This window comes from Natator depressus, chromosome 8 (genome assembly GCF_965152275.1).
Source record: "Natator depressus isolate rNatDep1 chromosome 8, rNatDep2.hap1, whole genome shotgun sequence".
NCBI classification, from domain to species: Eukaryota; Metazoa; Chordata; order Testudines; family Cheloniidae; genus Natator; species Natator depressus.
Window position 1 is genome coordinate 105,057,766 of NC_134241.1, and position 26,597 is coordinate 105,084,362.

Here is a 26,597-nt window from a genome sequence, read left to right on the forward strand (position 1 = left end):
CGGCGGGAGCTGGGGGGCCCCGCCCCCCCGGGGGCTGCTGACTATGGGAGGACGGGGGGGTGGACAGGCGGGGGACCCGGTGTCGGGCCGGGGGGGGGCCCGGTGTCGGGGGCCGCACTCACCGGTCGGGGGCCGGGCGGCTGCGGGACGCGGCGGCTCCCCCGGCCCGGCCGGGCTCAGTGCGGGCGGCTCCGGCTCCCCCGCCAGCCCCGCAGCCCGGCCCCGTGTGCAGCGGCAGCGCCCGCTCCGGGCCACGGGGCGCCCATCGCGGGCTGCGGGGCCTCCCGGCCCGCTCGGCTCCGCTCCGCCCTGCGCTCCGCAGCGACCAGGCCCGGCCGCTCCCGCACCGCAGCGCCGCCGCCCTGGGCCCGGCCCCGCCCCGCCCCGCCCCCAGGACCGGCCCCGCCTCCACTGCCCTAGGCCCCGCCCCCAGGACGGGCCCACCCCCGTTTTCCCTAGTCCCACCCTTGCTGTGACCCCAGGACCTGCCCTGCCCACTCCTTCCATAGGTCATGACCTTTCCGCCCCCACCAAAGACCAGCGTGCCCCCTCCATCAATAGGCCCCACCTTCAGGCCTGGCAACGCCCTCGCTCCATCCCTGCCCCCTCACCCCATCCCTGCCCCCAATCCCCTCCCCTCGGTCCCTGAAGCGTCAGGCACCGCCCCTGCAATGGGACCCCCAAGGCTGACTCCTGGCGGGAACCCCCCCTTGTCTGGGGCAGGGCCCTGGAGCCTGGGCACCAGTGAGCAGGGACAGGGCAGTAAGGGGGCACCAGCAAGTGGGGGTGGGGCAGGGCAGGGTGGAGGCACCAGGGGGACAAGTGTAGGTGGGCACCGCTGGGTGGCGGTGATGCAGGACGGGGGCACCAAGGGTGTGGGTGGTGCAGGGAAGGGGCACCAGGGAGCAGGTGGGGTGGCACCACTGTGTGGGGGTGGGGGCCTGTGCACCAGCAAGTGGACTGGGGGGCAGAGGGCCGTGCCCTGGGGGTGGGGGCCTGGGCACCAACACCAGACTCCTGGGTAATAGACAAGAGGAATTAGAAACACTGGTGTATGACACCAAATGTGCTACACATGGGGGGGGGGGAAGAGTCCCCGGCTGCAATGTGCAACGCTGGCTCCGCCCCATTTAGGAATGGGGGCTGGGGGTGTCACGGGCAGGCAGGTGGCCCTCAACCTTGGAGACACCATCCCCTGCTCTGGCATCACTGCTACTGCAGGACAGGCTCCAGGGTGCTCCTGGGTCAATGTTCCCATACATCCCAAAACGCGAGAGGGCCTGGCTAGAGCCCCCCAGTCAGACAGGGAACACGTGGAGCTGCTCCTCCAACATCCCACTGTGCAGAAAGAAACCCCGTGTGATCATGGGGGACTTCAGGTTGTGGGACACAAGCTGCAGAGCTCAGTGGGCCAGTCGAAAACAGAACTTTCTACACAAACAGTATTGCAACCAACAAGAGCCAAGTTTGTATTAGACACACTGAATTCTTCACTGACCTAAAACCTGATGGATGCAGGGTTGCTATAGCCAGGTGGGACGCAGGCATTAGACCAAGCTGTTTAGTTCTGTGTAAGCGCGACAGCGTCTCTCTCACCCCCAGAGTTTGGGCCAATACACTCACCTTGTCCCTCTAAAAAATTATGGCTGCCTGGTGTGAGGTTGCACTCCATATGTTTACGGAAATATGCTTATAGAGTGTGAATATAATGTAACTGGAATATACTTTACACAAAAGGTCTCTTGTAAGGTATCATTACAAAGCTTATAATCTACTGAATGTGGTCATCCTATCTGTATGTATGTATCATTCTTGTATCTGGAAATAGAAACTATAACTCTGGGGCCCTACTGTAATTATGCAAAGCGTGAGTCATTAATGGTGGTTTAGAATCTCGATGGCTCCCATGGACTAGGACGATTGGTTGTAGGTTTTTTTCCACTGAATGCATCCGATGAAGTGAGCTGTAGCTCACGAAAGCTTATGCTCAAATAAATTTGTTAGTCTCTAAGGTGCCACAAGTCCTCCTGTTCTTTTTGCGAATACAGACTAACACGGCTGCTACTCTGAAACCTGGTTGTAGATGGGTTATTTACCTGCAAGCCTTCCTATAGATGTGGGGGCCAGCCTGTGGGTAATGAAGAATGAGGTCTTACAGTGACATGTGTTAAGGAAAAGTTAGCATATATGACTCCATTTTGGTTTGGGGCCCACCATTGTCTAAAAGCAAGCACATGATGCACTAGGAGGAGTGTTCCTTCGATACTGCATTTGTTTATTATTAAACCCAGAGTAAGTGATTAATACCTGGGGGAGCAAACAGCTGTGCATCTCTATCAGTGTTATAGAGGACGGACAATTTATGAGTTTACCCTGTATAAGCTTTATACAGAGGAAAACGGATTTATTTGGGGTTTGGATCCCATTGGGAGCTGGGGGCTGGAGACAGGTAACCTGCTGAGTGGCTTAACAAGACAGGGTTCTGGAGTCCCAAGCCGACAGGGAAAAGGGCTCAGAGCACATTGGGTGACAGTTCCAAGGGGGTCTCTGTGACCGAACCTGTCACACCTGGATGCTAGCGACCACAAACTAAGCTCATTTGTGAGCATGGCAATGTCCCAACTGGTAACAGCCAGACTTGGGCTTTAAAAGGACCCGTTTCCCCAAGGCTGACAAGAATCGTGAGCAATGGTGGGTGACTGGGAGGACAAATGTCAACAAAACATGTGAAGGCAAAGAACTGCTTAAGGACGCAGCGTTCGACCCCCAGAAACGAATTCTGCAATCATGACAGGTGCCTTCTTGGGTTAAAAGAGGGGAGGTGAAGACAGCTGCTACCCAACCTCTCCCCACCTCACACCTAAACCAAAATGGAAAAATGAGAAGTTGGTAGCAATGAGTAGAAATTGGACATTAGGAAATGCAGACAGTTGTTCAGGAAGCTAAAGATATCAGCAAGGAATATGGCCTGGAGGGGTAAGGACCGAGAAGGAATCCCTTCAATAGATCAGGAACAAGCCAAATCCTAGCACTGGTCCGTGGCCAGTATTAGAGTAGGATGCTAAAATCGTCAATCACAGAAGTACTCAACAACGATTTCTCTTATATATTTGGGAAGATGCAGGATGATACGTCCATAGCTGAGCGTGATAATGAAACACTTCCTAGTCCCTCAGGGACTAGGGCAAATGCGAGACAGCAAGTATTAAAGTGAAACCTTTGGAATCCGCAGGCCTGGATAACTTGCACCCAAACCTATTAAAAGGCTTGGCTGAGGAGCTCTCCAAATCCATTACGTCATTTTGAACATGCTCCACCAGAGCACTGAGGAAAAGCTAACGTTGCACCACTATTGAAAGGTGGGGAACGGGGTGACCCAGCAAGCTATAGCCCAGTTAGCCTGATGTCAGTCCAAGACACTCCCAACCCTCAGCTCTGAGCCAGCCCCACCCCTGGGCCTCCCTCGGCTGCAGCAGTGATCTGAGGCAGCTGTATGAGGACACTCAGGCAGGCCGCCCTTCCACCAACCCATTGGGACACTGGGCACAGGTCCATGCCAGTGTAAGAATTTTCTTCTCGTGCCTCCCCGGGCGCTAGCAGGGGGCAGCACCAGGGCTGGCAGCTGCCTGCAGCGCTGAGCTAGATCTGGGCTAGCCCTGCCACCGCTGGAAGAGGGCTCTGGGAACACCAGTGCCATGTCCGTGGCCAGGCAGGGCTGGCAGTGCCCCGGCATGCCCTGAGGGCAGTAGGGGAGCACATGGCACAGACAGAATGCAGCAGGCGGGGACAGGAACCATGTTTATTTCACGTGACACTGACTTACACTGGTCGATTGATTTCTACACACACCGGGAACACTCAGGCAGCAACCCCCTCCCCCCCACCTGGCTGGGTCGACAGGAGGGAGCCGAATTCACACACAGATGATTATTTCCTCCATGGGGCCAGCGGGCAGCGGATCAGCAGGGACGGTTCTATACACCTGGGCTCCCGCGCCCGAGGCGGCGAAGCGATGCCCCCGATCAGGAAATAGAAACATTAAATAAATATGTACAGACGTGCCCGCAGGGGGCCAGGCCGGAACGGGCAGGGGCTCAGTCCCCCATTTTTACTTTAGATGTCTGCAGAGAGAAAGGAGACAGGTCAGAGCATGCCCCGAGCCCCTCCCAGGAGCACACCCTGCCAGGTGCCCCCCCAGCTGCCTTGATCAGGCAGCCTGCCTGAAGCTGCAGGACCTGCAGGCTGCTCCTCCCCGATCAGCCCTGTGCACAATCAGCTCCAATTCCGGTGCCCAGTTGAACCATTCCCTGTGACTGCTGGGGGAGAGGCGGGGGGGGGGACGGAGGGGGACTGGCAGTGACAAGATGGGTTCCAGCAGCCAGGCCAGATGGAGCCACTGCATCATCATCATTTCCCCCACCCGCCAGTGTCCCCTGGGTGGACTTCTCTGTTCACCAGAGAGCAGTGGCTGCAGCCCTCCACTGAGGCCCTGCAGACACCTAGGCCTGTCTGATGAGCTGGGCAGCCCATGCCTGGGGCAGATGTGGGGCTGGGGGCCCCAGGAGCATGCTGGGCCCAGCAGGGCAGGAGCCAGTACCTGCAGGATGGCGACTATGACCCCAAAGAGCCCGATGGCGCTGCCAAAGATCTCCACGATCAGGATCTTGACGAAGAGGCTGGGGTTCTGGGCGTCGGCCAGCGCAGCCCCGCTGCCCACGATGCCCACGCACACCCCGCAGAAAAGGTTGGAGAGGCCCACGGTCAGGCCGGCTCCAAACATGGAGTAACCTGGAGGGGTGGGGCACGGAGCAGTGAGATGCGGCAGGTCTCAGGCCAGGGCCTGCCTTGCACAGGGGCTCGGCCTCCTCCTGTGAGAGCCCGCTAGGGTGCTCCGGGCACTGGCCCAGGCTAGGAAACTGTTAGGAGCTGCCAGGGGCAGAGTTAAGGGGACAGAGCAGAACATGAAGAGGACAAACCAAGGCTGCCAAATTCCAGCCATTTCCCTGAAGTATCTTTGCCAGGCAGGGCCCTGTGCACTCAGCCGGCCATGGACCCGCTCCAGCAGCACCAGGGCGAGCTCAAATAGCCGCCGCGCACCAAGAGCGGGTGATACCCTGCGTTTGGGGCAGGGGAAGCAGAGGTAGCGAACCCAGACCCCCAGCTACCAAGGTAGATGCCCCCAGAGACTGGACCCCCAAATATGGCCACATAGGCACACCTGAGGGGCAGCAACGTTGCCCTGCCCTGTGGCAGCTGCCCTAGGTCCAGAGCCCGCTGCAGGTGCCCAGCAGGATGGAGTCTGGGAGAGCAGAGGGCGCTCTGCTGGCAGACTCAGGAAAGGCCCCAAGGGCTGGGTTCCACCCAGCCCAGACACCCCCATTCCCAATGCTAGGCCAGGCGAGCCACCACCCTAAACAGCTGGACCTGCAGGGGCAGGGCTCACAGCTGCTCTCGCAGGGGTCCGGCTGCCGCCAAACATCCCAGGGAGGGCTGCACTGAGCACATAGGGGCCCGTCGCTCACTGGGGAGAGCGAACTAGGACCACTGTGCACCCATTGGGGAAGAGCATGCCGGAGCGTGCAGCGAGAACAGGCACTGGCATGGGGCCAGGGTGCAGGAGCCTCCCTCCACTCAGGGAAGAGCCCGCTGGCCCCACAGGCCCCTCCAGACATGGGGAAGGGCGCCGCTTACCTGCATGGTAGTTCTTGGCTCCGATGGTCTCTGGGGTGGTGCCGCTGAAAGGCTGGAAGGAGACACATGGAGCAGGGTTAGCGGTAGGGGTACAGCAGCCTGGCCAGAGCTCCCTGCCATGGGGACGGGCACAGGCTGCCCAGAGCTGGGACCCAAACCCCCAGAGTCCCAGTCCAGGGCCTTAGCTACCTGCTCCACAGGCCCCTCCCCGCCACATGCTGGGGCAGAGGGAGATTCCCCCAGCACATAACCAGCGTCTGGGTCTGTCTGAGCGGGCATATGGTGGCAAGGACCCTACTGTGTCGCACTGCCCTGGCCAAGCAGCACCACCCGCGCTGCACTGGACAAACTCTCCCTGGCTCCCCAGAGTGACTGGCGGGCTAGGGAGAAATGGCCCTGCCTCGGAGATGGGCTGGGACTCACAGCCAGGTCTGGTTCAAGTCACGGTGGGACCCGGGGCGAGTCCTGCCCTGCTCTGGACAAGGGAACCACAGCTCTTCCCGAGAGGGCCCAGCCTGCTCTGGCAGCGAGCTCGGGCGCTGCCTCTTGCCCGGGTTAGGCTGGAATAACAGGGTTTTACCAGAGCCCTGCCATCTCCCCTCCTGGAGCCCAGCTCAGCTCCTGCACGCCTCAATGGCTTCACAGAGCCTGGATCCGTGCGCCCACTATCCCAGCCAAAAAACGCCCTGTGGGCAGCCAGCACCGAGCCCAGTGGGGCGCCAGGCTCTGCCCACTGCCGCAGCTGATACAGGCCAGTTAGAGCCAGGACCACAGGCCAGGGGAGCCAAGGGACACCCCATGTGGCAGAGGCTCCCCCCGCCAGAAGCCTGCACTGGGTTTACTGCTCTGCCCAGCGATATTTGAGGGAAGCAGTGAAGAGACCCTGAGCCTTGGCTGGGCCCCTCCTCCCCCGTAAGAATGTGTCGGGGAGACTGTGCAGATCTCCAGGGGCTGCACCCTCCCGCCACCCCACTCCAGCGGCAGGCAGCCCAACCAGGCCCTGGCACCTCAGCCATGTTGCTGATGACGATCGCCATGATGATCCCGTAGATGGCCACGGCCTCACAGAAGATGATGCTGTGGATGATGGGCAGCGTTAGCAACCGGACCCAGCGGCCCACGGCCCAGCCTCTGCCCCTCACAGCTGCCTGTCGTGCTGACAGACAAGTCGTCTCCCTGCGAGGGCCCCCACACTGACACCACCCAGGGCATCTCCCCCTGCTCGGCCCCCCGGCTGAGACGCTCTGTGGGGGGCAGCGCTGGCCCTTTGCCATCCCGGCACAGATGGGAAGCATCCCACAGCAATCCAACAGGCAGACACACGAGTGGGGGGCCTTGTACCCCACACAGGCCTGCAGCCAGCCAGGGACAGGAAGCACTGCCTTTCCCAGCATGCGCTGGTGCTTCAGGATGTTTCACATTTCCAGTCCAAGGGTGCGGAGCCCCGAGGCCTGGGCAGGAGCCTTTTCCTTCAGGTGGGGACTGACCGGTGCCCCCACACACCAGGGCGCGTGGGCCAGAGAAGGGGGCAGGCTGTGGGGTGGGGAGCTGTTCGATCCGGCAGCTGCACAGTGATCCGACCCAACCACTAGCAGGGCTGGGATCCCAGCACCGGACGCAGCCGCAGACCAGCAGGGTCAGCACTGTACAGCACAAGGCCCTGCCCAGAGGGGCCCGGGTGCTGGGGAAGTGTGAGCAGCTCAGGTGAACCGCTGACTAGCCCCGTGGGGCACTGTGTGCTCCAGGTGCCAGGATCTGTCCCAGAGCATCAAGCACGGGGTACCAGCTGTCCTTACCTGACCAGGTTCTTGGTTTTGATCCTGGGGGCCTTAACTCCCCCACCAATGATGCTGGAGCCAGTGATGTAGATGCCCCTGCGAGAGACAGGCCAGTCAGTGAGGGAGCCCGGGGGTGGGCACCTGCCTGCAGGACCCTGGACGGAGAGCTAGTGGCTGCCAACGAGGAGATGGTGCCTCCCTGGAGCAGAGCCGAGCGCTGACTGGAGAGAGCTCGCAGCAAGCTCCGCGGGAGCTGAATGCCCAGCCCTTCCTGCTCACACCACAGGCGCGCACGGTGAGACGGGCTGGGAAAAGCAGCGGCACCTAGGGACACAGGGCAGCCGCCAGCCTGACTGGAACTCGCTGGCACAGAACCCACGGAGACCAGCCAGACATCTGACATCTCCCAGGCCGCCAGCAGGAGCACGAGGCCAGTCAGAGCGCTGCCCCAGACCCGAGGGGGCCCTGCCATGAGGTTGGAGCCAGGCCACAGCCAAGGGGCTGACTCAGGCATCGCCTGATAGCAAGTCCCCGCCCCCAGGGCACGTCTCCCCTGCCCCCAGCCCAGCAGACAGGCTCTGGGAGCAGCAAACCCCATGGGACCGGCAGTCCCAGACAATGGGACCCAACTCACCAGGCTGCGCCCACCACGGACAGCGAGATGGCCAGACCGATGCCCAGGTTGGACCACATGAAGGGGGAGGTTTCCGTTAAGAACCTAGACGCAGAAGGGAACCTCGTTAGTGCAGAGTCTGGGCCGGCCCTACCCACCCCAGCATTCGAGGGCCACAGTCCAGGGGACGACAGCCCAGCGCCTCCCTTCCACGGGAGGAGGGCAGCAGGCGAGACGGCTGCCTGCCATGCGGCTCCCCCAACCCCCTCCTGCAGCACCACACAGCCAGCACACGGAGACACTTCACTGGCTTTCCTGACCACCCCAGACCCACGGCTGCCCACGTGGGTGGCCCAATGAAAGGGGAGGGGAGTCACCAGTCTCGGGTCTGCAGCACATAGCAAGGAACCCCAGGGCCCACCTGTCCTTCCCCAGCACGTGGCAGAGCCATGAGCTCGGTAAGAGACCAGCCCAACGCTGCCCGGGGCTCCAAGCAGACCCCGCCACTCCTTGTCCCCAGCCTTCACCACCAGAGCCCTGACATGGCCAGGCAGGCTCCTCCTGCAGTGCAGGCCAGGCCAGGCAGGAGAACACTTGAAAGCCCTGTTCCCATTGCCCTTGGTGGAGGAAGGCGGAGGGCTGGCTGCTGGAGGAATCAGCCAGCCCAGCCCAGGGCAATCTGGCTAGTGCCTGCCGGCAAAGAGCACCACAGGCAGCTGGCAGAGAGCACTCGGCACAGGGAGGGCCAGGGCAGGGGCAGCAGAGTGCGACTGGACACTGAGGGCAGGGTGCAGGCTTTGCTGGCTGCAATGGGGAGGGGAGGGGAGGGGAGCCGCAGCCCGGCACCCCGTGGCAGGATCCAGCAGTGGAATGGGACAGTGCATGGTGGGAGTGAGCAGGGCACTGGCCCAGCCAGGTGTAGCCACCTTACCAGGCCACATCGAAACGGAAGCCCAGGTCAAATATCGTGTAGCAGATACCTGAAAACAAGAGCAAGAGGGAAACCTTCAGTCGGCCTGAGCCCCCGCCTGGCCTGCCTGCTCCCACCCTGCCCAACCCGGCTGCTGTGAGCCGCCCACACCAACCGAGCAGCCTGGCTGCCAGTGGACAGAAGGGCACCAGGAAGCCCCGTGCCAGGCAGCATTCTGGGGCACGGCCCTCCAGACAGACACCCTGCTCTGGGGAGCTTAGGGTGGGAAGGATTCCCCGTGGCTTCCCCCGGACAGCAGCTGTCCCGGCGATTCCCGCCAGAGACGCTGAAAGCAGCCATGGTCCAGCCTGACGACCATCTGATTCGCACACATAGGGGGCGTCGCACCAACACTGACTGGAGACAGATCCTGTGCGTGCTGCTACTGTGCCCATCACCATGGTATCTGGCCCCTCCTCCACCCACAAAGCAGGGTCAGCAGCGAGAGACCATCGCCCCATTCCAGCAGGACCACGGGGGCCAATCTGGCCCTGAAGGCACAGAAGAGGTCGCCCGCCATGCCCCTTCCCCCAGCCTGGGCAAGGGAGCCCTCGGGGCACAGCGGGGTCTGTCCAGCTCACCCAGTGCCCTGCCCCTCCAGCCAGCGGGGGCCCCCGACTCCAAGAGAGTGTGTGAGCGAGCGCTCGGCAAGGCTGGCTCATTCCTTCCACAGCACAGAGGCCGGGTTCCTTTACTACTGATCCTCACATGCTGCCCCGTCACCCTGAGCCTGCGACCGCACCATGAGTCAGGGCCAGCACTAGTCACTGACAGTCGCCCCGGGAGCGCTGCAGGGCAGGGACAGTCTGCAGCCGGCTGGGCACAGCAATCAGTGATGGGTCTGGGCTGCCCCACAGCTCAGCTCAGTCCTGGGGCACTAGGTCTGACAGCCCTGCGGGGGAATGGCCGAGGAGCAGCCTGGCATGCGCTGAGTGCTGGCAGGGGCCAGCAGGATATGGAGCAGGGGCTGAGCAGCAATCAGGACTAGAACTCTGCCCTTCCGGGCTCCCAGAGCCATGCTCTAACCGCTAGGCCACTGGCTCTCAACCTATCTACCATCATGGGCCGCATATGCGGCTCCCTCTATTATGTGGGCCCCATCCACACAATATATATGCTGCCTGTATGGCCCTGAGGGGGTCACATGGGCTGCAGCTGTGAGCTGATGGGCCTCAAGTGGCCCGTGGGTTGAGAATCACTGCACAAGAGCACATTGCCCCCAAACACACAAATGAGCCGGAGCAGCCTCCCCAGGACTGAGGAGCATGTGCCAGCCCAAGCGCACCCACCGGCCCCTTGCTCAAGGAGGATCCCAGGGTCGGCTGAGCCAGCCTGGGTCCCTGCTCACCCAGGAGCGGATTCTAGGAGGACTGTGTTCCCGCTAGGACATGCAGCTGTCTGTGGACTGTACAGTCCCCTGCGGTTCGGCACCAACCCATGGGGGACCCGACACCCAGAAGCCCAAGGGCAGCGCCTCTGGTGCTCTTGGCCACAGTGTCACCTCGCCCAGCCAGGCACACAGCTATGCTGCAGCCCTGCTCCTCTGGTCCACAGGTGGGTACGATCCTGTGGGGCTCCCTGGGCCATTACCCTGGGACACAGGCCCTTGCCCTGGCAGAGATCCTGGCCCTGCAGGAGCCATGGAAGCTGCGTGGGCTCTGCCCATCACCTGACCTTCCACCTCGTGGCTTGTTCTCTTCCGTGACTCCTGAAAAACCTCTCTCTGCTTGCTCCAACAGCGCGGGGGGCCCAGCACTGTGGCGGCTGGTGAGGGAGCTGCAGGGGACGTGCTCCTGCGCTCTCTGCGTGCTAGGGCAGCAGGCCACGCTCTGGTGGGGGTGAGTCTCACTCTCTAGCAGCCCATCTGGTCAGCCCATTACGGTGACATCGAGAGCTGCAAGGAGCCCAGCTCAGGTGGGCTAGGAGAGGCCTCCACGCCCTGCTCAGCATATCCCTGAGCATCCCCAGCAGCACCCTAGTGCCCATCGTAAAGGGGGGGTGGGGGGGTCTAACAAACTGGCCTCCCCTTTAGCCTGGGGCCATTTCTCCCGTGTCAGTGGCTGGTGGAGGGGACTCAGCCCCCTCCTTCCCATGACAGTCTTGCTTGTAAAGGTACTTCTCATGCCTCAGCACTTGGCCTCTTCCCCCGGAATTAATCTCCTTATTTCCCTGGCACCCACAGCAGCTGCCGTGCACAAGCCCTGCTAGACACACTAGGCCTAGCAAACCCTCCCCATGGACACAACCTGCTGTACGGAGGGGTACACAGCACAAGGCTTGCTCCCCTGCTAAACGCTTGCAATCAGTGCATCCGCTTTAATGCGATCACTAGAAACCATGTGGCCCGGGCATTGCACCAAAGCTCACTAACACGCTCACACCACCAGAGCTGGTGACTAAATCCTTCACAAGTCTCTTCAAACAAATGCACGCTGTTGTAACGATGACTGGTTTGTTTCTGAGGGTTACGTGGCAGGGACTCGTAAACCTAGTAAAACTTCCTAAATCAATAGTTCAACTCCCCCAGCCCCCAAACCAGGACTTGAAGGCACCCCACTCCCCAGCCAGCCAGAGGGGATACGAGAGAGACTGAGAGGGAGCAGCCACCGCTCAGAGTCAGGGCCAGCTGCTGCTCAGAGCCTGCCCAAGCAAGAGCAGCGTGAAATTAACAAGCCTTGGGTCAGTTTCCTGACTGCCCCCAGGTCTCCCCTTGGCAGCAGGGAGCTGCCCAGTGCCATGTCCATCTCCCTCTGCGCCCTCTGAGCAGTGGCAAGAACCGGTGACACCAGAAGGTGACGCCGCATCGGGGCCAGAAGCTTGATGCGACAGCTGAAGCTGGGCAGAGTTCTCTGGCTGGCGGGGAGGGAGCCGCCTCACCCCACAGGTACAAACGCTGCGTTGTAAAAACAAGTAGCTCTGAAGAGGTGAGTAACGAGCACCCAGCCAGGGCGTTCGAACGCTCCCCAATCGGGGACAGCTTGACCAGTGCTCGGAGCAGGAGAGGCTCTGAATCGCAGCGTGCTGTGCAGAGCCTAAAGCCCGAACCAATTTCTGCCTGCAGGAGGAAAAGGCCAACAACTCATCTGTCAGGTCGCAGCCAAGAACCTGGGCCTCAAACAAGCACAGCTAAGGGCCAGCAGCAGGGCCCAGCTCCATCCAGTTCAGCTCCCCCCTTTACAGAGTTTGAAATTCACATGCACTTAGCCCCCCCCTCCAGTGCGGGGACATCTGAATCAGAACGGTTTCCAGCAGGCCAGCCCAGCCCTGCCTTGGACACTGGTTGTCCGAAGTTTCCCCTCACTAACGGCACATCTCCTTCGCGCTTCCCAAGGGGCACTAGGAAGCGCAAGCTGGAAAATGGAGCTGCAGAATGGAGAAGACATGCATTGTTTATACAGCCCCAGAAACGGACAGGGTGTGTCCCAGGCAGAGAGGAAGCCTCGCTCCGGCTCCAAGGAGCAGATAAGGGAAGGCAGACGTTACAGCCTTGGAATCACACCAGATACATGGGGTGGGTAACCCCCGGAGACGGCAGCAGCAGCGCGAAGGCTGGATGGCTGCATGGTGCATGCAGTATGTCAATCACACCTTCAGCAAAGCAGGGTTAGAAGGGAACATGGAGGAAGAGAGAGCGGCAAGTCACCTCCAAAACAGCTTCAAATACCTTCCCTCATATGCCAAGGCCAGAATCCATGGCTTCACCAGCCCCCGCAGAATTCACAGGCTCGCCACGGGCACCACAAGCCCTGAGGGAAGGTGGCTGGCTGCACTGGCCCATCACTTCCGTGGCCAGCCGCGCTGCTCAGCCTCTAGCCAGAGGGGCTCGCCCAGAGTTAACCCACCAGGCCGGCTGGGGCGCTTGCTCAATGCTCCAGCCAGCCAGTAGTGGGGCCAGTCCTGGCTGCATGCAGGGGAGCCAGGCTCGGCCCTGCCGTTTGACCACTGACGACAGCAAGCACTATGCAGCCAGTCACCCAGGGACCCCCAGCCTCTAGCCCGTGAATCACTGGGGTTGGCAGCTCACGTCGTGCTGGCTCTTCACCTGACAGTGCTCAAATGGCATTAAAAGCAGCTCAGAACCCACTACACCCTGCCTGCCTCCCAGCCTCTAGCCAGCAAGGACTGGGACAGGGAAGCTGGGCAAGGGAGGTATCTAGCCCTGCCCTGCTCCAGACGAGCCATGTGCCTGCCGGGAGATTATTCCAGCCTGCTGGGTCTCGCTTCTGTTGAGAAACAGGTGTCTGCGATGCCCAGGATCCACCACCCCGGCCCTGCCCGCTCCTGCCCCCACACCCTGTGATCTGGGACAAAGTGCAGGCCTCTCCAGAGCAGTTTGCCGAGATCTATCCTGAACCCATTGAAGACACCCCCAACAATAGCCCCAGGGCCTCAGTGGCTCATGTTCTCCCCATGCTAGGAGCTGGAAGACTGGGATCACCACACACCGGTCAGTTACGGCCAGCCTGACTGCAACATGCCAAGCGGGGGCCCCTCGCTATCTGGGGGAGGGTGAACCAACACCCCAAGCTCTGGCTGGAGTTGCCACGGGGTGAGGAGCGCAAGAGAGGAAGCAAAGCTGTTCCCAGAAGGCCCCGCCACGAAAGGAGGAAGGAACGAGTCACTCTTGGCAGTTGAGCAACCCGCACAAGGAACAGCACGGCTCCCGCAGGGGAGGGAGGCTGTTCCTGACAGGGACCACTCCTATAGCATGGGCAGAAGCGTTGCAGGCCCCTTTCCCTTCTCCCCACTCCCGCGTGTGCCCAGATGCCCGAGTGTCTCTGCCAGGGCAGACTTGTCTGCACTGGGACTGTTTACTGTTTTGGGTTCTACAGTTCCTGCTCTACAGACTGGGGTCCTGCCACCAGGCCCAGCCAGTCACAGCTGCCACTGACTAGCACGGGGCCAAACCCAAAGCAGGTTCCTACAGCACCTTCTCACTGGCTCAGAACATATTCGGCCCTGGGTTTTATTGACAAAACAGGCCGGGTGACAGACACGGTTTCCATTGTGTGCCAGCAACCAGACTGCACGGCGCAGGTGCGAGGCCAGAGGCGGGGGTCACTGCAGGCTGCAGCGGTGCCGCCAGCGAGCCCTGGCGCATTCCCGGTGGTAGTTCTCTGGCACTTTGCTGACCATGCAAGAATGCAGAAACAAAGGCACAGATCGGTCCCCGCCTGCTCTTTACTGGAGCTGGGATTGCACCAGACATGGGCAGTCAATGCCCGGCCTCAACTAGAAACCATTCCCCGATGGCTCGGCAAGCCCACGTCCCCGATGCTGCACTCAGCACGTCCCCGAGAGCTGCCTGATTCGTGGATCTCATTAAGCCGACTCTGGATGTGGTGTTCACTTCAGCAGGGGGTGGACTAGAGCGGTGCAGGCCCATAGGACCTCCAGGGAGATCCTGACCGAACTAGCGAGCCAGCAGCACGGTCACCTTGTTATTCAGTTGCCCCTTCAGCTGAGCACCGAGCCTGGAGTTGTCTCTCAGAGGAGCCAGGCTGTTCGTGCCCACCTCACTCGGCTGTGAGAGCAGGCGCTAACCTGCAACTCCATCAAAGTACAGCCTGACTAGTCCTCAGTGACGCTCTGACCTTCAAAACCATGGTCACCACGAGGATACCAGACAGTCTGACCCCACTGCCAGGAGGGCTGCCCTTCCATGGGGCATTTCCTTTGCGCTGCAGAATTGTTACGCCACCGGCTTCAAGCCAAAGCTTGGAAAAACTTGTGCACCTACCCAAAACAACATAGTTCTGACAACCACGAAGGAGAGCCAGCTTCTCAGCCTGGAAGAGGCTGGGTTCCTCCATCTGGAAAGCCACAGTTACTTGCTTTCCTGCAGTCCTGCTGCTGCCCCTCCTCCCTTTTTGAGCCAAATGACAACTTGCCTGGCACTTGATAGACACAGACTAGCCCCCACAACACCACCGGTCACCCCTGTTTACCAACGGGGAAGAGGTGAAGCAGGGTGGGTCAGAGAGCCAGGAATAGAACCCAGGAGGCCTGGCTCCCAGTTCTGTGCTCTGCCTGGTAGACCTGTCCCCTTCAACATGAGGGGATGAAATGCCCCCCAAAAAGTGACTATCTAGATCCAGCTGAAGACACTCCTAGGGGATGCTGACCAAGAACTACTACAGATTAGTGTAAGAGTCCTGCGGGCGTAGCAGGGAAGAGAAACTCCTACCCGAGGGAAGTCTTAGCGGGAGAATCCTTGCAGCGAAGGGAGACTGGGCCCTTGCTGGTCCACAGGACCAGTCCAGCTCCCCCCCAGCTTGTCCACAGGACCTGTCCAGCAGACAGCAGCGACGCAAACCTGCCACAGCCCCCCACTGATGCCTCTGAACCCTGTCCGGAAGAGCCCCCACACTGCAGGTCCTTTCATGCTCGGGCACAAGGGGGCTCAGTCTCCAGGGTCATTCATTCCTGGCCTTTGCAGGGGCTGCCAAAGGGCACAGATGGGGGCTCTGGACTCACTACGTACCAGACAGCTCTACCCCACTGTGGCAGACACTTGCAAGCGAATGCCCAGCTAAGGAATGCAGCCTAGGGGCAGAGCACACTGGTACAAACTGCAGCTCAGCCCACGCACCACAGCCAGAGCCAAAGCGGACAGGAGGAACGCTCAGAGCCCACCAGGCAGCCGGCCAACCTTAGCTCCCTGTGATCAAAGAGGAGATTGGGAGCACCCCGCAGCAGGAGAGGCAGGGCCCCCTGTCCCATTGCCACGGTCTGCGGGTCGCCACTGGCCTGGGCTCAGCGAAATGGGCGACAGGAGCAAGAAGCCCCAAGCTCCTGCCTGGAGCCAGCCCCGTCCGACTCTCCTGCCCCAGCAGGTGCCAACGAAGGCAGGAGGGCGCTGCCCTGGGACAGGGGGTGCGAGGCAGATCCCTGCCCAGACAGAAGGGACTTCACACGCCGGGACTCCTGCCACTGCCCCCCCAGCCCGTCCCCTTTCCCCCAACTCTGACCCCTTCCGCCTCCCGCAACTGACCATCTCCCCCGGCCGCCCAACTAACCCCCCCAGCCCCCTCCCCTCACCACCCCCAACTCTGACCCCTTCCACCCTCCCAACTAACCCCCCTTCCCCCTCCATCTCTGCACCCCCAACTAACCCCCCAGCCCCCACCCCCCAACAGCAACCCCTTCCCCCCCAACTAACCCCCTTCCCCCGGCCCCCTCCATCTCTGCACCCCCCAACTAACCCCCCAGCCCCCACCCCCCAACAGCGACCCCTTCCCCCCCAACTAACCCCCTTCCCCCGGCCCCCTCCATCTCTGCACCCCCCAACTAACCCCCCAGCCCCCACCCCCCAACAGCGACCCCTTCCCCCCAACTAACCCCCCTTCTCCCGGCCCCCTCCATCTCTGCATCCCCCCACTAACCCCCCAGCCCCCACCCCCCAACAGCAACCCCTTCCCCCCAACTAACCCCCCTTCCCCCAGCCCCCTCCATCTCTGCATCCCCCCACTAACCCCCCAGCCCCCACCCCCCAACAGCGACCCCTTCCCCCCAACTAACCCCCCTTCATCTCTGCATCCCCCCACTAACCCCCCAGCCCCCACCCCCCAACAGCGACCCCTTCCCCCCCAACTAACCCCCTTCCCCCGGCCCCCTCCATCTCTGCACCCCCCAACTAACCCCCCAGCAGCGACCCCTTCCCCCCCAACTAACCCCCTTCCCCCGGCCCCCTCCATCTCTGCACCCCCCAACTAACCCCCCAACAGCGACCCCTTCCCCCCAACTAACCCCCCTTCCCCCGGCCCCCTCCATCTCCGCGCCCCCCAACTAACCCCCCTTCCCCCGGCCTCGCCGCTCACCCACGCCGGCCAGCGCGCTCCAGAAGGCGAGGCCGAGGCCCGCGTACAGCAGGAGGGGCCCGGACATGGCGGCGGCTCCTCAGCGCGGACTGCGGGGAAGGACCGGCCGGGACAGGGGCAGGTCACCTGACTCACACCATGTGACCGGGCGGGCCAGGGGCCCCGGCACGTGACCGAGGCGAGGCTGGCGATTGGCTCCCGGGCGGGCGGGCGGTACCAGGGGACCAAACTACAAAGCCCAGAGTGCTCCGCGCCAGCCCCTTCCTCACCGCACGTCCGTGCCGGCTCCTCCCATTGGCTGCGGCCGCAGCCTCACTCCCACACGTGTTGCGATTGGCTCCGAGCTCTGGGGGCGGGATTTCCGGGCGGGGACAATGCCGGCTCGTCATTGGCTGGCTCTGTCTTTGGCCTGGGAGCGAGTCCCGGGCGAGTCCCCGTGGTTTGTGCCGGGGAGGCCGGTGAGTGGGGGAGGCTGGGACCCCGCGTGGGACGGAGGCTGTTCACTCTGGGCCCTAGTGACGGCCAGACCTGGGCGCCGGGCTCCTTATCGGAGCCCGCTGGGACCCCCCAGACAGCCAGACCCCCACAACCCCCTCCAGCCCCCCAGTCCCGCCCCCCACGGCAGCCAGACCCCCGCCCCACAGCCCCCTAGTCCCGCCCCCAACGGCAGCCAGACCCCCGCCCCACAGCCCCCTCCAGCCCCCCAGTCCCGCCCCCCACGGCAGCCAGACCCCCGCCCCCCACAACCCCCTCCCCCCACGGCTCTCCCCGAGCCAGCCCGCCCCAGCTTCCCCCCCGCCCCCCACTCTGCCCCACAGCCCCTCCCCCCACGGCTCTCCCCGAGCCAGCCCACCCCAGCTTCCCCCCGCCCCCCACTCTGCCCCCCAGTCCCTCCCCCACGGCTCTCCCCGAACCAGCCGTGAGCACCGTGGGGAAAGTGACCTAAGCCCCAAGTGGCTGGCGCTAGGCTGGTGGGAGGGAGGCGGGGGACCTACACCGACCCGGGGGGTTCCCCGGCACTGTAACGGCTGCACTGACCCGTCACAGCCAGGCCACTGCAGCCTCCGGAGCGCGGCCAAACCCTGATAAATGCTCCAGCTTCCTTCCCCACGGCCTGTGGGTGCAGGTGATGCTGGGGTAACCATGGCGACCCTCTTCAGTCACGATGGGGCCGAGGTGGTCCAGAGGGCCCTGGCTGTCAAGGAGTCGAGCGGCAGGACCCCTGCCGAGGCCCTCGATGAGTTCTACGAGCTGGAGCGAGCCGCGGCCTTCGTCACAGCGAGCGGGTTTCGCAGGGTGAGTCGGTGTCGAGAGCTCGGACGTTCTCCCCCCAGGCCTGCCCGTGGTCCCTTAGCTCCCCTGGGTAGCGCGCTGGTGTCAGACCCACCTCCCACCCCCAGGTGCAGGCCCACACCGGCTGGCGCTGCCAGTGACCCTCCCACAGAGATGGGCCGCACGCGCCCTTCAGCCTGGCTGCGCCTCTCCCGCTAGCTGGGGCAGGTTCCCTGGGGAGCTGGGGATTGTCCTGGCGCCCCGGCCTGCCGGTGGAGCGGGCAGCAGCACCCCGGGGCTGAGGGGGTGTCACAGAGAACTAAATGGCTCCTGGGCTCCCTGACCCAGGCAGCCCATGATGGGGCCACGGCTGGCTGCAGAGATCCCTGTTCTGCTCGGTGGGGCTGCCCTAAGCGTGGCTGGGCAGGGGCTCCATATGCGGGGGGCTGGGCCTTGCATGTACCCACATCTCCCTGCGCTGGCCCTGCCGGCAGGTTGCCCTGCAGTTCCCCGACGAGCTCCTGGCAGACTCAGCCGCCGTCGCAGCCAAGATGGAGGAGGCGACCGGCAGCAAAATGTACATCCTGGGGGACACGTCGTATGGCAGGTAGGTGCCGCGGAGGGGTGGCGTGGGGCCCCCCACACCTGGGCTCAGGTTGGGCTCCAGCCTCAGCCCTTCCCCCATGCTGGATCCGTGGGAGGTGAGAAGCTGCCCCCCAGGACAAGAGCCGCTGTGCGCCCAGCCTTGGGCTGCCAGGTGGCATGGCCCATCCCCCTCTGATTGGGCCCCTGCCTCCTCTTGGGGCTCAGAGGGCTCCCCCCCCCATTTTTCCTCCTGTCCTGCGGCCCTTCTGGCGCTCTCGCTGCTCCCCCTGGGTCCTGTTAACACGCCCATCTGATCATTCTGTGCCAGGTCCCACTACAGTGAGCAACCGGCTGCTCCCCTCCGGGGAGGGGCGTGACTTGTACCGCGCCCCGTAAGCAACGGCAGCTTTGGGCTTGATTTGACTGATGGGTCGCCCGTGCCATCCCCGTCGGTTTGAGGGGGTCCTGTGAATCCCCGCTCCTCTGCCCGCCCCTGGGAGGCTCCGTGAGGAGCAGGGCGCGTTGCTCACTGCTGGGCTGTTGGGCCCCCCTCTCCTGCCGTGGCCAGTGCAGGCTCTGGGGAGGTTGCCCAAAGCGATGCTGGGCCCGCTGCGACTGTGCCTAGAGTGGCCGGGCACCCCGGTGTCGGAGCGCAGGGCCCAGCGGGAGTAGGTGGGGGCAGAGGAGAGCAGCCTCCTGTGCTGCGTTGCCCGTGGGCCCCCGAGGTCGCCGTGTCTCCGGCTGACACTTTCCCTTCCTCCGGTAGCTGCTGTGTGGACGAGGTGGCTGCGGAGCACGTGGGGGCGGAGGCCGTGGTGCACTACGGCCCAGCGTGTCTCAGCCCCTGCAGGAAGTTGCTGGTGCTGCACGTGTTTGGCCGGCAGCCCCTGGACACGGAGCGCTGCGCCGGGGCCTTCCGGGAGCTCTACCCTGACCGCCAGAGCCACGTGGTGGTGCTGAGTGACGTGGTCTACGCCCATGCGCTAGGTGAGAGCTGCGTCTGGGGTGGGCCGTGCGTGATGGGTTGTCACCCCCGGGGTGCAGTCTGGGGGCCGTGTGAACCACTGTACCCCCTAAATCATCCAGCTGGGCTGGCCCTTCTCACGCTGCTGTGCTGGTGATTCAGCGAGCCTCTCCAGGCCCTGTTATCACCCAACACAACAGCAGGTGGCGCCACACACCCAGCTGAGCTACCTGAGTGCTTTACCTAAGCCACTCAAGGACAAACAGGAGACACCAGCCAATTTCCCAGCTCCCCAGCCTTGCACCCCTACTGGAGTATAAACCCAGTATTATAGCATCTTGCACTGCACAGGGATCTATACCGCGCAAGCTCGTTAATATAGTTCCCTCAATGAGGGCGAGAGATGCACAACAAGCCTGCGTTAACCAAGCTGAGATTTTCCAGATGCTTCACTTAAAGTCACACTGGTTAAGATAAAACTTAAAACAAGTGTATTAACTACAGAAAGAGATTGTAAGTGATTATAAGGGATAGCAAACAGATCAAAGCAGATTACCTAGCAAATAAACAAAACCGCAACTAAGCCTAACATACTAGACAGATGGCATTTGAATTAGCTGCTTCTCACCCTGAATGATGGGACAAGCCGGCTTGCAGATTGTTAAGGCAAAGACTGCAATTGCTGGGCAACCTGGGTTCCCCTCCCCTATTCCAAGTCCTTTGTTTTTTGAAGCTGCTTCCAGGTGTTGAGTTGTGGGGGAGTGAAGACCAATCATGATCTCACTCCACACCTTATATAGTCTCTCCCTTTGGCAGGAAGCCTTTGTTCCCAGCCCAGTTTGTGGAAAAATACAGGTACCAAAACAGACTTCAGGGTCATGTGGTCTGGTCACATGTCCTTGCTGGGTCATAGCAGCCATTAGTCATTGGCTGGCTGAAACGTTCACTGGAAGGCTAAGCTTTTCCATGGTCCATTGGCTTTGCTGACAGGCCATCGGCACAGTCAAGCTTCTTCCTTGCTGTACCTGACAGGCTGGCTGTGGGTGTCGCCCAGGGTGAGCCCATTTGAAGTGCAGGTCCCCAGTCAATATTTGTAACTCCAGATACAAAACTGACACATGCCCACGGATCGGGTGATCCTATCCAGCAAATCATCACTTTTCCGGAGACCCCTCACATGACTGATCTTGTACCAGATGCATCATCATCATCCTATCACCGTGGGGAGTATGGGGTGCATTGTCACAGCGTGCAGGGAGGGTCGCGCGCCCGCTGCAGCACTGCTCCTCGCCTGGGGGGATGGGTCAGAGCAGCAGCAGGAACCAAACCAGGCTGGCTAGCCCGTCCGATCCCCTGAGCTCCACGGGCCCCTGCTGACCCGGCCTGGGTCCCCCATACACAGGCCTACCGATGCCCCTGCCTGGCAGCCCTCTCCTGTCCCTGCCCGGCGGGCTCTCTGCATGGGGCTGGCCTGCGTGGGGCCTGCTCAGCCTGTCATCCCCTTCCCCCCAGGTGAGCTGGAGCAGCTGCTGGGCCCGGAGTACCCCCACGTCGTCTTCTCCCGCCTGGCGAGTGACGAGGCCCCCGACTGCCCGCAGGGCCCGGGGCTGGTGCGGCAGTTCGGGCGCCTCTTTGCAGTGGAGGCGCAGAGTGGGCTGAAGGACTACGCCATGTTCTACGTGGGCACCGAGGGCCTGGCCCTCACCAACTTCATGCTGAGCTGGAACTGCTGCCCCTTCAGCTCCTTCGACCCGGCCACGGGCCACGGCCGGCGCGAGAGCCTCGACGGCAACCGGGCGCTGCTGCGGCGCCTCTACCTGGTGGAGCGGGCGCGGGATGCCCGCGTGGTGGGCATCCTGGTGGGCACGCTGGGCGTGGCCGGCTACCTCTCCATCCTGGAACACTTGCGGGGCACCCTGAGCCGGGCCGGCAAGCGCAGCTACACCCTGGCCATGGGCAAGCTGAGCCCCGCCAAGCTGGCCAACTTCCTGGAGGTGGACATCTTCGTGCTGGTGGCCTGTCCCCAGAACTCCCTGCTGGACTCCAAGGACTTCTACCGGCCCGTGGTGACACCCTACGAGCTGGAGCTGGCCTGCAACCCGGCCCGGGAATGGAGCAGCCTCTATGTCACTGACTTCAGAGACCTGCTGCCAGGTACCCGGCCGGCTCCATGCCAAGGGGGCAGCGCCAGAGCCACCGGGAGCTATTGCAGCGCCCCCTGCTGGCTGGGGCTGGGGCTCCCCCCAAGCCAGCACTTTGTCCTGCTCCCCACAGCACCTCCTGCTGGGAGAGGCCGGGGCTGGAGTAGCCGGGAGCCCTGCCATACCCAGTTCTCACATTATGTGGCCACGCGGCTCCCACCCTGACTCACTGGGTGAGCTGGACCGTGTGAGGCTCCAGATGCAGGGTAACCCCAGTGTGGGCCCCAGCCTGGTAGGGTGGATTTGGGGATGGCTGCCACCAGAGGCTGCTCTCTGATGACTCTCACCCGGGCAGGTGGCTGTGCACATGTCGGCTTCCCAGACACGGTCCCTGGAGAAGACGACGTTCCCGACGTGTCGCTGATCACTGGGGAGCTGCGCGCGGCTGGGCTCTCCAGCTCCCCGGCCCCATCCTCCAGCTCTGCCCTGGCCTGCAGGAACCCGGCACTCGCACTGGCCGAGATCAGCCCGGCGGGTTTGTACTTTGCTTTATTTACCCTCCCTGTGTCTCCCCTGTCCACCCTCTCCACCCCATAAAGTGATGCCAAACCTCTGCCCACAGCGACCCTTGCTGGGGCTGGGGTATCCGGAACCCCACCTAGCCTGCCCTCCCCGTCCCACAGCGCCCCTTGCTGGGGCTGGGATATCCGGAACCCGACCCAGCCAGCCCTCCCCGTCCCACAGCGCCTCCTGCTGGGGCTGAGGTATCTGGAACCCTACCCAGCCAGCCCTCCCCGTCCCACAGCGCCCCTTGCTGGGGCTGGGGTATCCGGAACCCCACCTAGCCTGCCCTCCCCGTCCCACAGCGCCCCTTGCTGGGGCTGGGGTATCCGGAACCCGACCCAGCCAGCCCTCCCCGTCCCACAGCGCCTCCTGCTGGGGCTGAGGTATCTGGAACCCTACCCAGCCAGCCCTCCCCGTCCCACAGCGCCCCTTGCTGGGGCTGGGGTATCCGGAACCCGACCCAGCCAGCCCTCCCCGTCCCACAGCGCCTCCTGCTGGGGCTGGAGTATCCGGAACCCGACCCAGCCAGCCCTCCCCGTCCCACAGCGCCCCTTGCTGGGGCTGGGATATCCGGAACCCGACCCAGCCAGCCCTCCCCGTCCCACAGCGCCTCCTGCTGGGGCTGAGGTATCTGGAACCCTACCCAGCCAGCCCTCCCCGTCCCACAGCGTCCCTTGCTGGGGCTGGGGTATCCGGAACCCCACCTAGCCTGCCCTCCCCGTCCCACAGCGCCCCTTGCTGGGGCTGGGGTATCCGGAACCCGACCCAGCCAGCCCTCCCCGTCCCACAGCGCCTCCTGCTGGGGCTGAGGTATCTGGAACCCTACCCAGCCAGCCCTCCCCGTCCCACAGCGCCCCTTGCTGGGGCTGGGGTATCCGGAACCCGACCCAGCCAGCCCTCCCCGTCCCACAGCGCCTCCTGCTGGGGCTGGAGTATCCGGAACCCGACCCAGCCAGCCCTCCCCGTCCCACAGCGCCCCTTGCTGGGGCTGGGATATCCGGAACCCGACCCAGCCAGCCCTCCCCGTCCCACAGCGCCTCCTGCTGGGGCTGAGGTATCTGGAACCCTACCCAGCCAGCCCTCCCTGTCCCACAGCGCCCCTTGCTGGGGCTGGGGTATCCGGAACCCGACCCAGCCAGCCCTCCCCGTCCCACAGCGCCCCCTGCTGGGAGAAGCCCGGGCTGGAGCAGCCGGGAGCTCCCCCACAGGCCTGTGCCCGGTTCCCACTAACCGCTCTCCCCTCCCTTGCTCCCAGCTTCCTTCCTGGAGTCGCGCAGTTGGCGGGGCTTGGAGCAGCAGCTGGGCCAGACGCCCGTGACAAAGGCCGTGCCGGGCCGGAGGGGGATCGCGATCGCCTACGAAGACGAGGCTTGTGGGTGACCCTGACCCTGCGGGACGCCACTGCTGGGAGACGGGCCCTGTGGGGCTCCAGCCTCCTGCCCTGGGTTGCCCTGGGCCCGTCTGCAGCTCAGTCCTGGGGCCGATGCCAAGAGTGGCCCTCTCCCGCTGGGGCCTGGCATTGGAGACGGGGGAGTGCAGGATCCTTGGGGCTGCTGGTGACGCTGGCCTGGATACAGCTGTGCCTTAGAGAACCCGATGGCGTTCGGGGTGCGACTCGGCAGGGCAGGCGGACACCCCCGGCCCACTCCCCCATGAGCCTCCATGGCCACCTTGGACAGAGGGCACAGGGGAGTGACCTCCCCTCCTCGCTACCCCAGCCGGCAGCTCCCAGGGGCAAGGCCTGGGCTGGGCAGGGCCTGGCCTCCGCCCTGAGCCTGGGTCCCCTGCCCAGCGCCGGGGGGCAGGTAGAGGAGCTCGGCGTCCCCCCGGCTCCCCTGGCAGCGCTAGCCTGAGGACAGCGAGGCCAAGGCAGCCGTGGCTGAAGGCGGGAGGCGGCGCCCAGGCAGGCCTGGCCCGGAGCAGCAGCGCCAGGGAGCTCATCCGAGCCGGGACAGGGCTGGGGCTGCTGCCAGAGGCTCCACGGGACGTGCCTTGGGGGGCCTGTGTGTTCCCCTCCCCCCTGCTCTGGCTGAGGGAGCCCGGGTGCAGCTGGCTGCTCGCAGGGGTGCTGGGCCGTAGCCCTAGCAGTCGGTTTGTGTCCTGACTGCCGCAGCCCGACTCGCGGGCAGAGGGGCACCTTGCTACGAGCCCCAGCTCCGCCCCTTCCCCCACCAGGGGAGCGCCATGTCCCCTACTCTCCGCCTCCACAGGGGTGCCCCGACTGGGTGTGAGCCAGGCCCGAGTGCTCCAGGGGCAGGGGGAGCGACACCCAGGCCCGCTCCTGAGCAGGCATGGGCACCTCTCCTGCCAGCCACCTGCCCTGGCTGTGCCCACGGCTCTGAGCTCCTCACAGTCTGCGGGTTAAAAGTTTGTGAAGGCGAAGCCAGGCCAGCGCTGAGGGGGCGGGGGAGTGGAGCTGACGCCCGCCCACAAGCCCCCTGCTTCAGTTTGCTCCCGCTGTGGCCGTATCCCTGGTTTAGCAGCACCTGCCAGACCAGCCGAGTGAGGGGGAGGCCCTGCTTCCATCTGGTGCCTGGCATGACCTGCCCAGGGTCACAGGATGAGTGGCAGAACCAGTAACAGCCCGGGTCTCCCCAGTGCCCAGCCCTGGGCCCCGGCTGCCCCTGTCACGCTCCCGCCCAGCACCCCACCACCCCTTGCTCGCCTGCTCCTCCAGCCTGCCTGGCAGCCCCTCCAGCTCCACCCCTGCCCCCAGGCGCGCTGCTGGCCATGTGTGGAACCACTGAGCCTCGGTTTCCCTGCGGTGGTGACCCAGTTCTGCCCCTCCCTGTCCAAAACATGTAGGAAATGACCTGAACACTTCGCTTCTCTCCAGCAGACCGGCCTCCCCAGCCTGCCCTGGGCCTACCTCCCCTGCCACCCACACGCACTGCCCGCTCTCCTCCTCCCTGCCCAGACGCCTGCCCCCTGCTCCAACAAGGCCTTCAGGTGGTCCTTTAACCCCTTCTTGCCTGGGGTGGAAACCCGTGTGCCCCCTTACATGGAGATGGGCTGCGTAGGGTGGCCAGCCCTCCAGGAGTGCCCTGGGGTCACCAGGAATTAAAGGGTAATCTTGGGAAAGCATGTCATGGTATGAAACCTCCAGGGACACGTCCCCCAACACTGACAGCCCCAGCTCTGTGTGGCGGCTGTTCCCTGGCTTGTGCTGGGTGCGTCACGCTCGCTGGTCACAAGGGGCCCTGCCAGCCGCTGGCACAGCACATTACAGGGCATGGCGCCAGGGGTGCTGGCCCTAAGAAGGGCCAGACTGGGTCAAACCAAAGGTCCGTCCAGCCCCATGTCCTGTCTGCCAACAGGGGCTGCTGCCAGGGGCCCCAGAGGGAATGAACAGAACAGGGCATCACCCAGTGATCCATCCCGTCGCCCGTTCCCAGCTCCTGGCAAACAGAGCCTAGGGACACCATCCCTGCCCATCCTGGCTAACAGCCATCGATGGACCTGTCCTCCATGAATTTCCCTAGTTCTTTTTTGAACCCTGTTATAGTCTTGGCCTTCACAACATCCCCTAACAACCAGTTCCACAGGTTGACTGTGTGGTGTGTGAAGAAATACTTCCTCTTGTTTGTGTTTAACCTGCTGCCTGGAATGAATGAGCCACCCAAACATGAACTCTCACCCTTTGTGAGGGGGGGCTTTTTCCTGTGGGATGACTACGGTGTGTGCCTCAGTTTCCCCTAAGAGCTGCATGGTTAACTAGGGCTGGGGAGATTGTTTACTCTGCAGAGCGCGACTAATGCCTAGCTGGGCCTGGCCCCATTCCATGGAGAGTCCAATTGCCCGGACGGTGGGTACCTACCAACTAACGTCTGGGGGCTGCCCTCTCTGGAAGGCAGCCCTTTGCAGAGCAGAGGCCTGAGGCGGTGGCCAGGTGACGCGAGTTCCCCAGGAACAAGGACAAAGGCGGGGGGGGGGGGGTAAGTGCGGGCTGCTGGAGTCAGGGAAGCGCCTGGCCGGGGCCACAGAAAGGCTCAGAAGAACACGCGGGGCTCCAGGCTGACCCACTGAATTGCTGCTCTCTGCTAACCAGGGGCGCTTGACGCCGTGCCCAGAAACCCTCCTGCTCTTACCCTGCTGACGGAGTCACCCAGAGTCAGGGCGTTGGGGGGATGCTCCCTGCGGGGTGCGCCTGGCTTGCCCCAGCCCTGCGGGAGGGTCCGAGGTCAGTCCCAGGAGGGTGG

The 26,597-nt window shown here is 63.2% G+C and overlaps 2 protein-coding genes across 2 annotated transcripts; one reads left to right on the top strand and one right to left on the bottom strand.

Annotated features, from left to right (window-relative positions):
- Positions 1–3,785: 3,785 nt before the first annotated feature.
- ATP6V0B (ATPase H+ transporting V0 subunit b) lies at positions 3,786–17,023 on the bottom strand. Its single transcript, XM_074962343.1, has 8 exons — positions 16,873–17,023; positions 9,014–9,062; positions 8,104–8,187; positions 7,488–7,565; positions 6,699–6,768; positions 5,692–5,743; positions 4,598–4,788; positions 3,786–4,121 (listed from the first exon to the last, which is right to left on the bottom strand). Exons 1-8 carry the CDS (start codon positions 16,937–16,939, stop codon positions 4,095–4,097), a joined length of 618 nt encoding a protein of 205 aa, XP_074818444.1. The 5' UTR covers positions 16,940–17,023; the 3' UTR covers positions 3,786–4,094.
- A 224-nt stretch (positions 17,024–17,247) lies between these two features.
- Positions 17,248–26,141, top strand: DPH2 (diphthamide biosynthesis 2). Its single transcript, XM_074961904.1, has 7 exons — positions 17,248–17,330; positions 17,999–18,168; positions 18,639–18,751; positions 19,496–19,716; positions 21,206–21,847; positions 22,190–22,369; positions 23,654–26,141. Exons 2-7 carry the CDS (start codon positions 18,016–18,018, stop codon positions 23,776–23,778), a joined length of 1,434 nt encoding a protein of 477 aa, XP_074818005.1. The 5' UTR covers positions 17,248–17,330; positions 17,999–18,015; the 3' UTR covers positions 23,779–26,141.
- Positions 26,142–26,597: the final 456 nt, after the last annotated feature.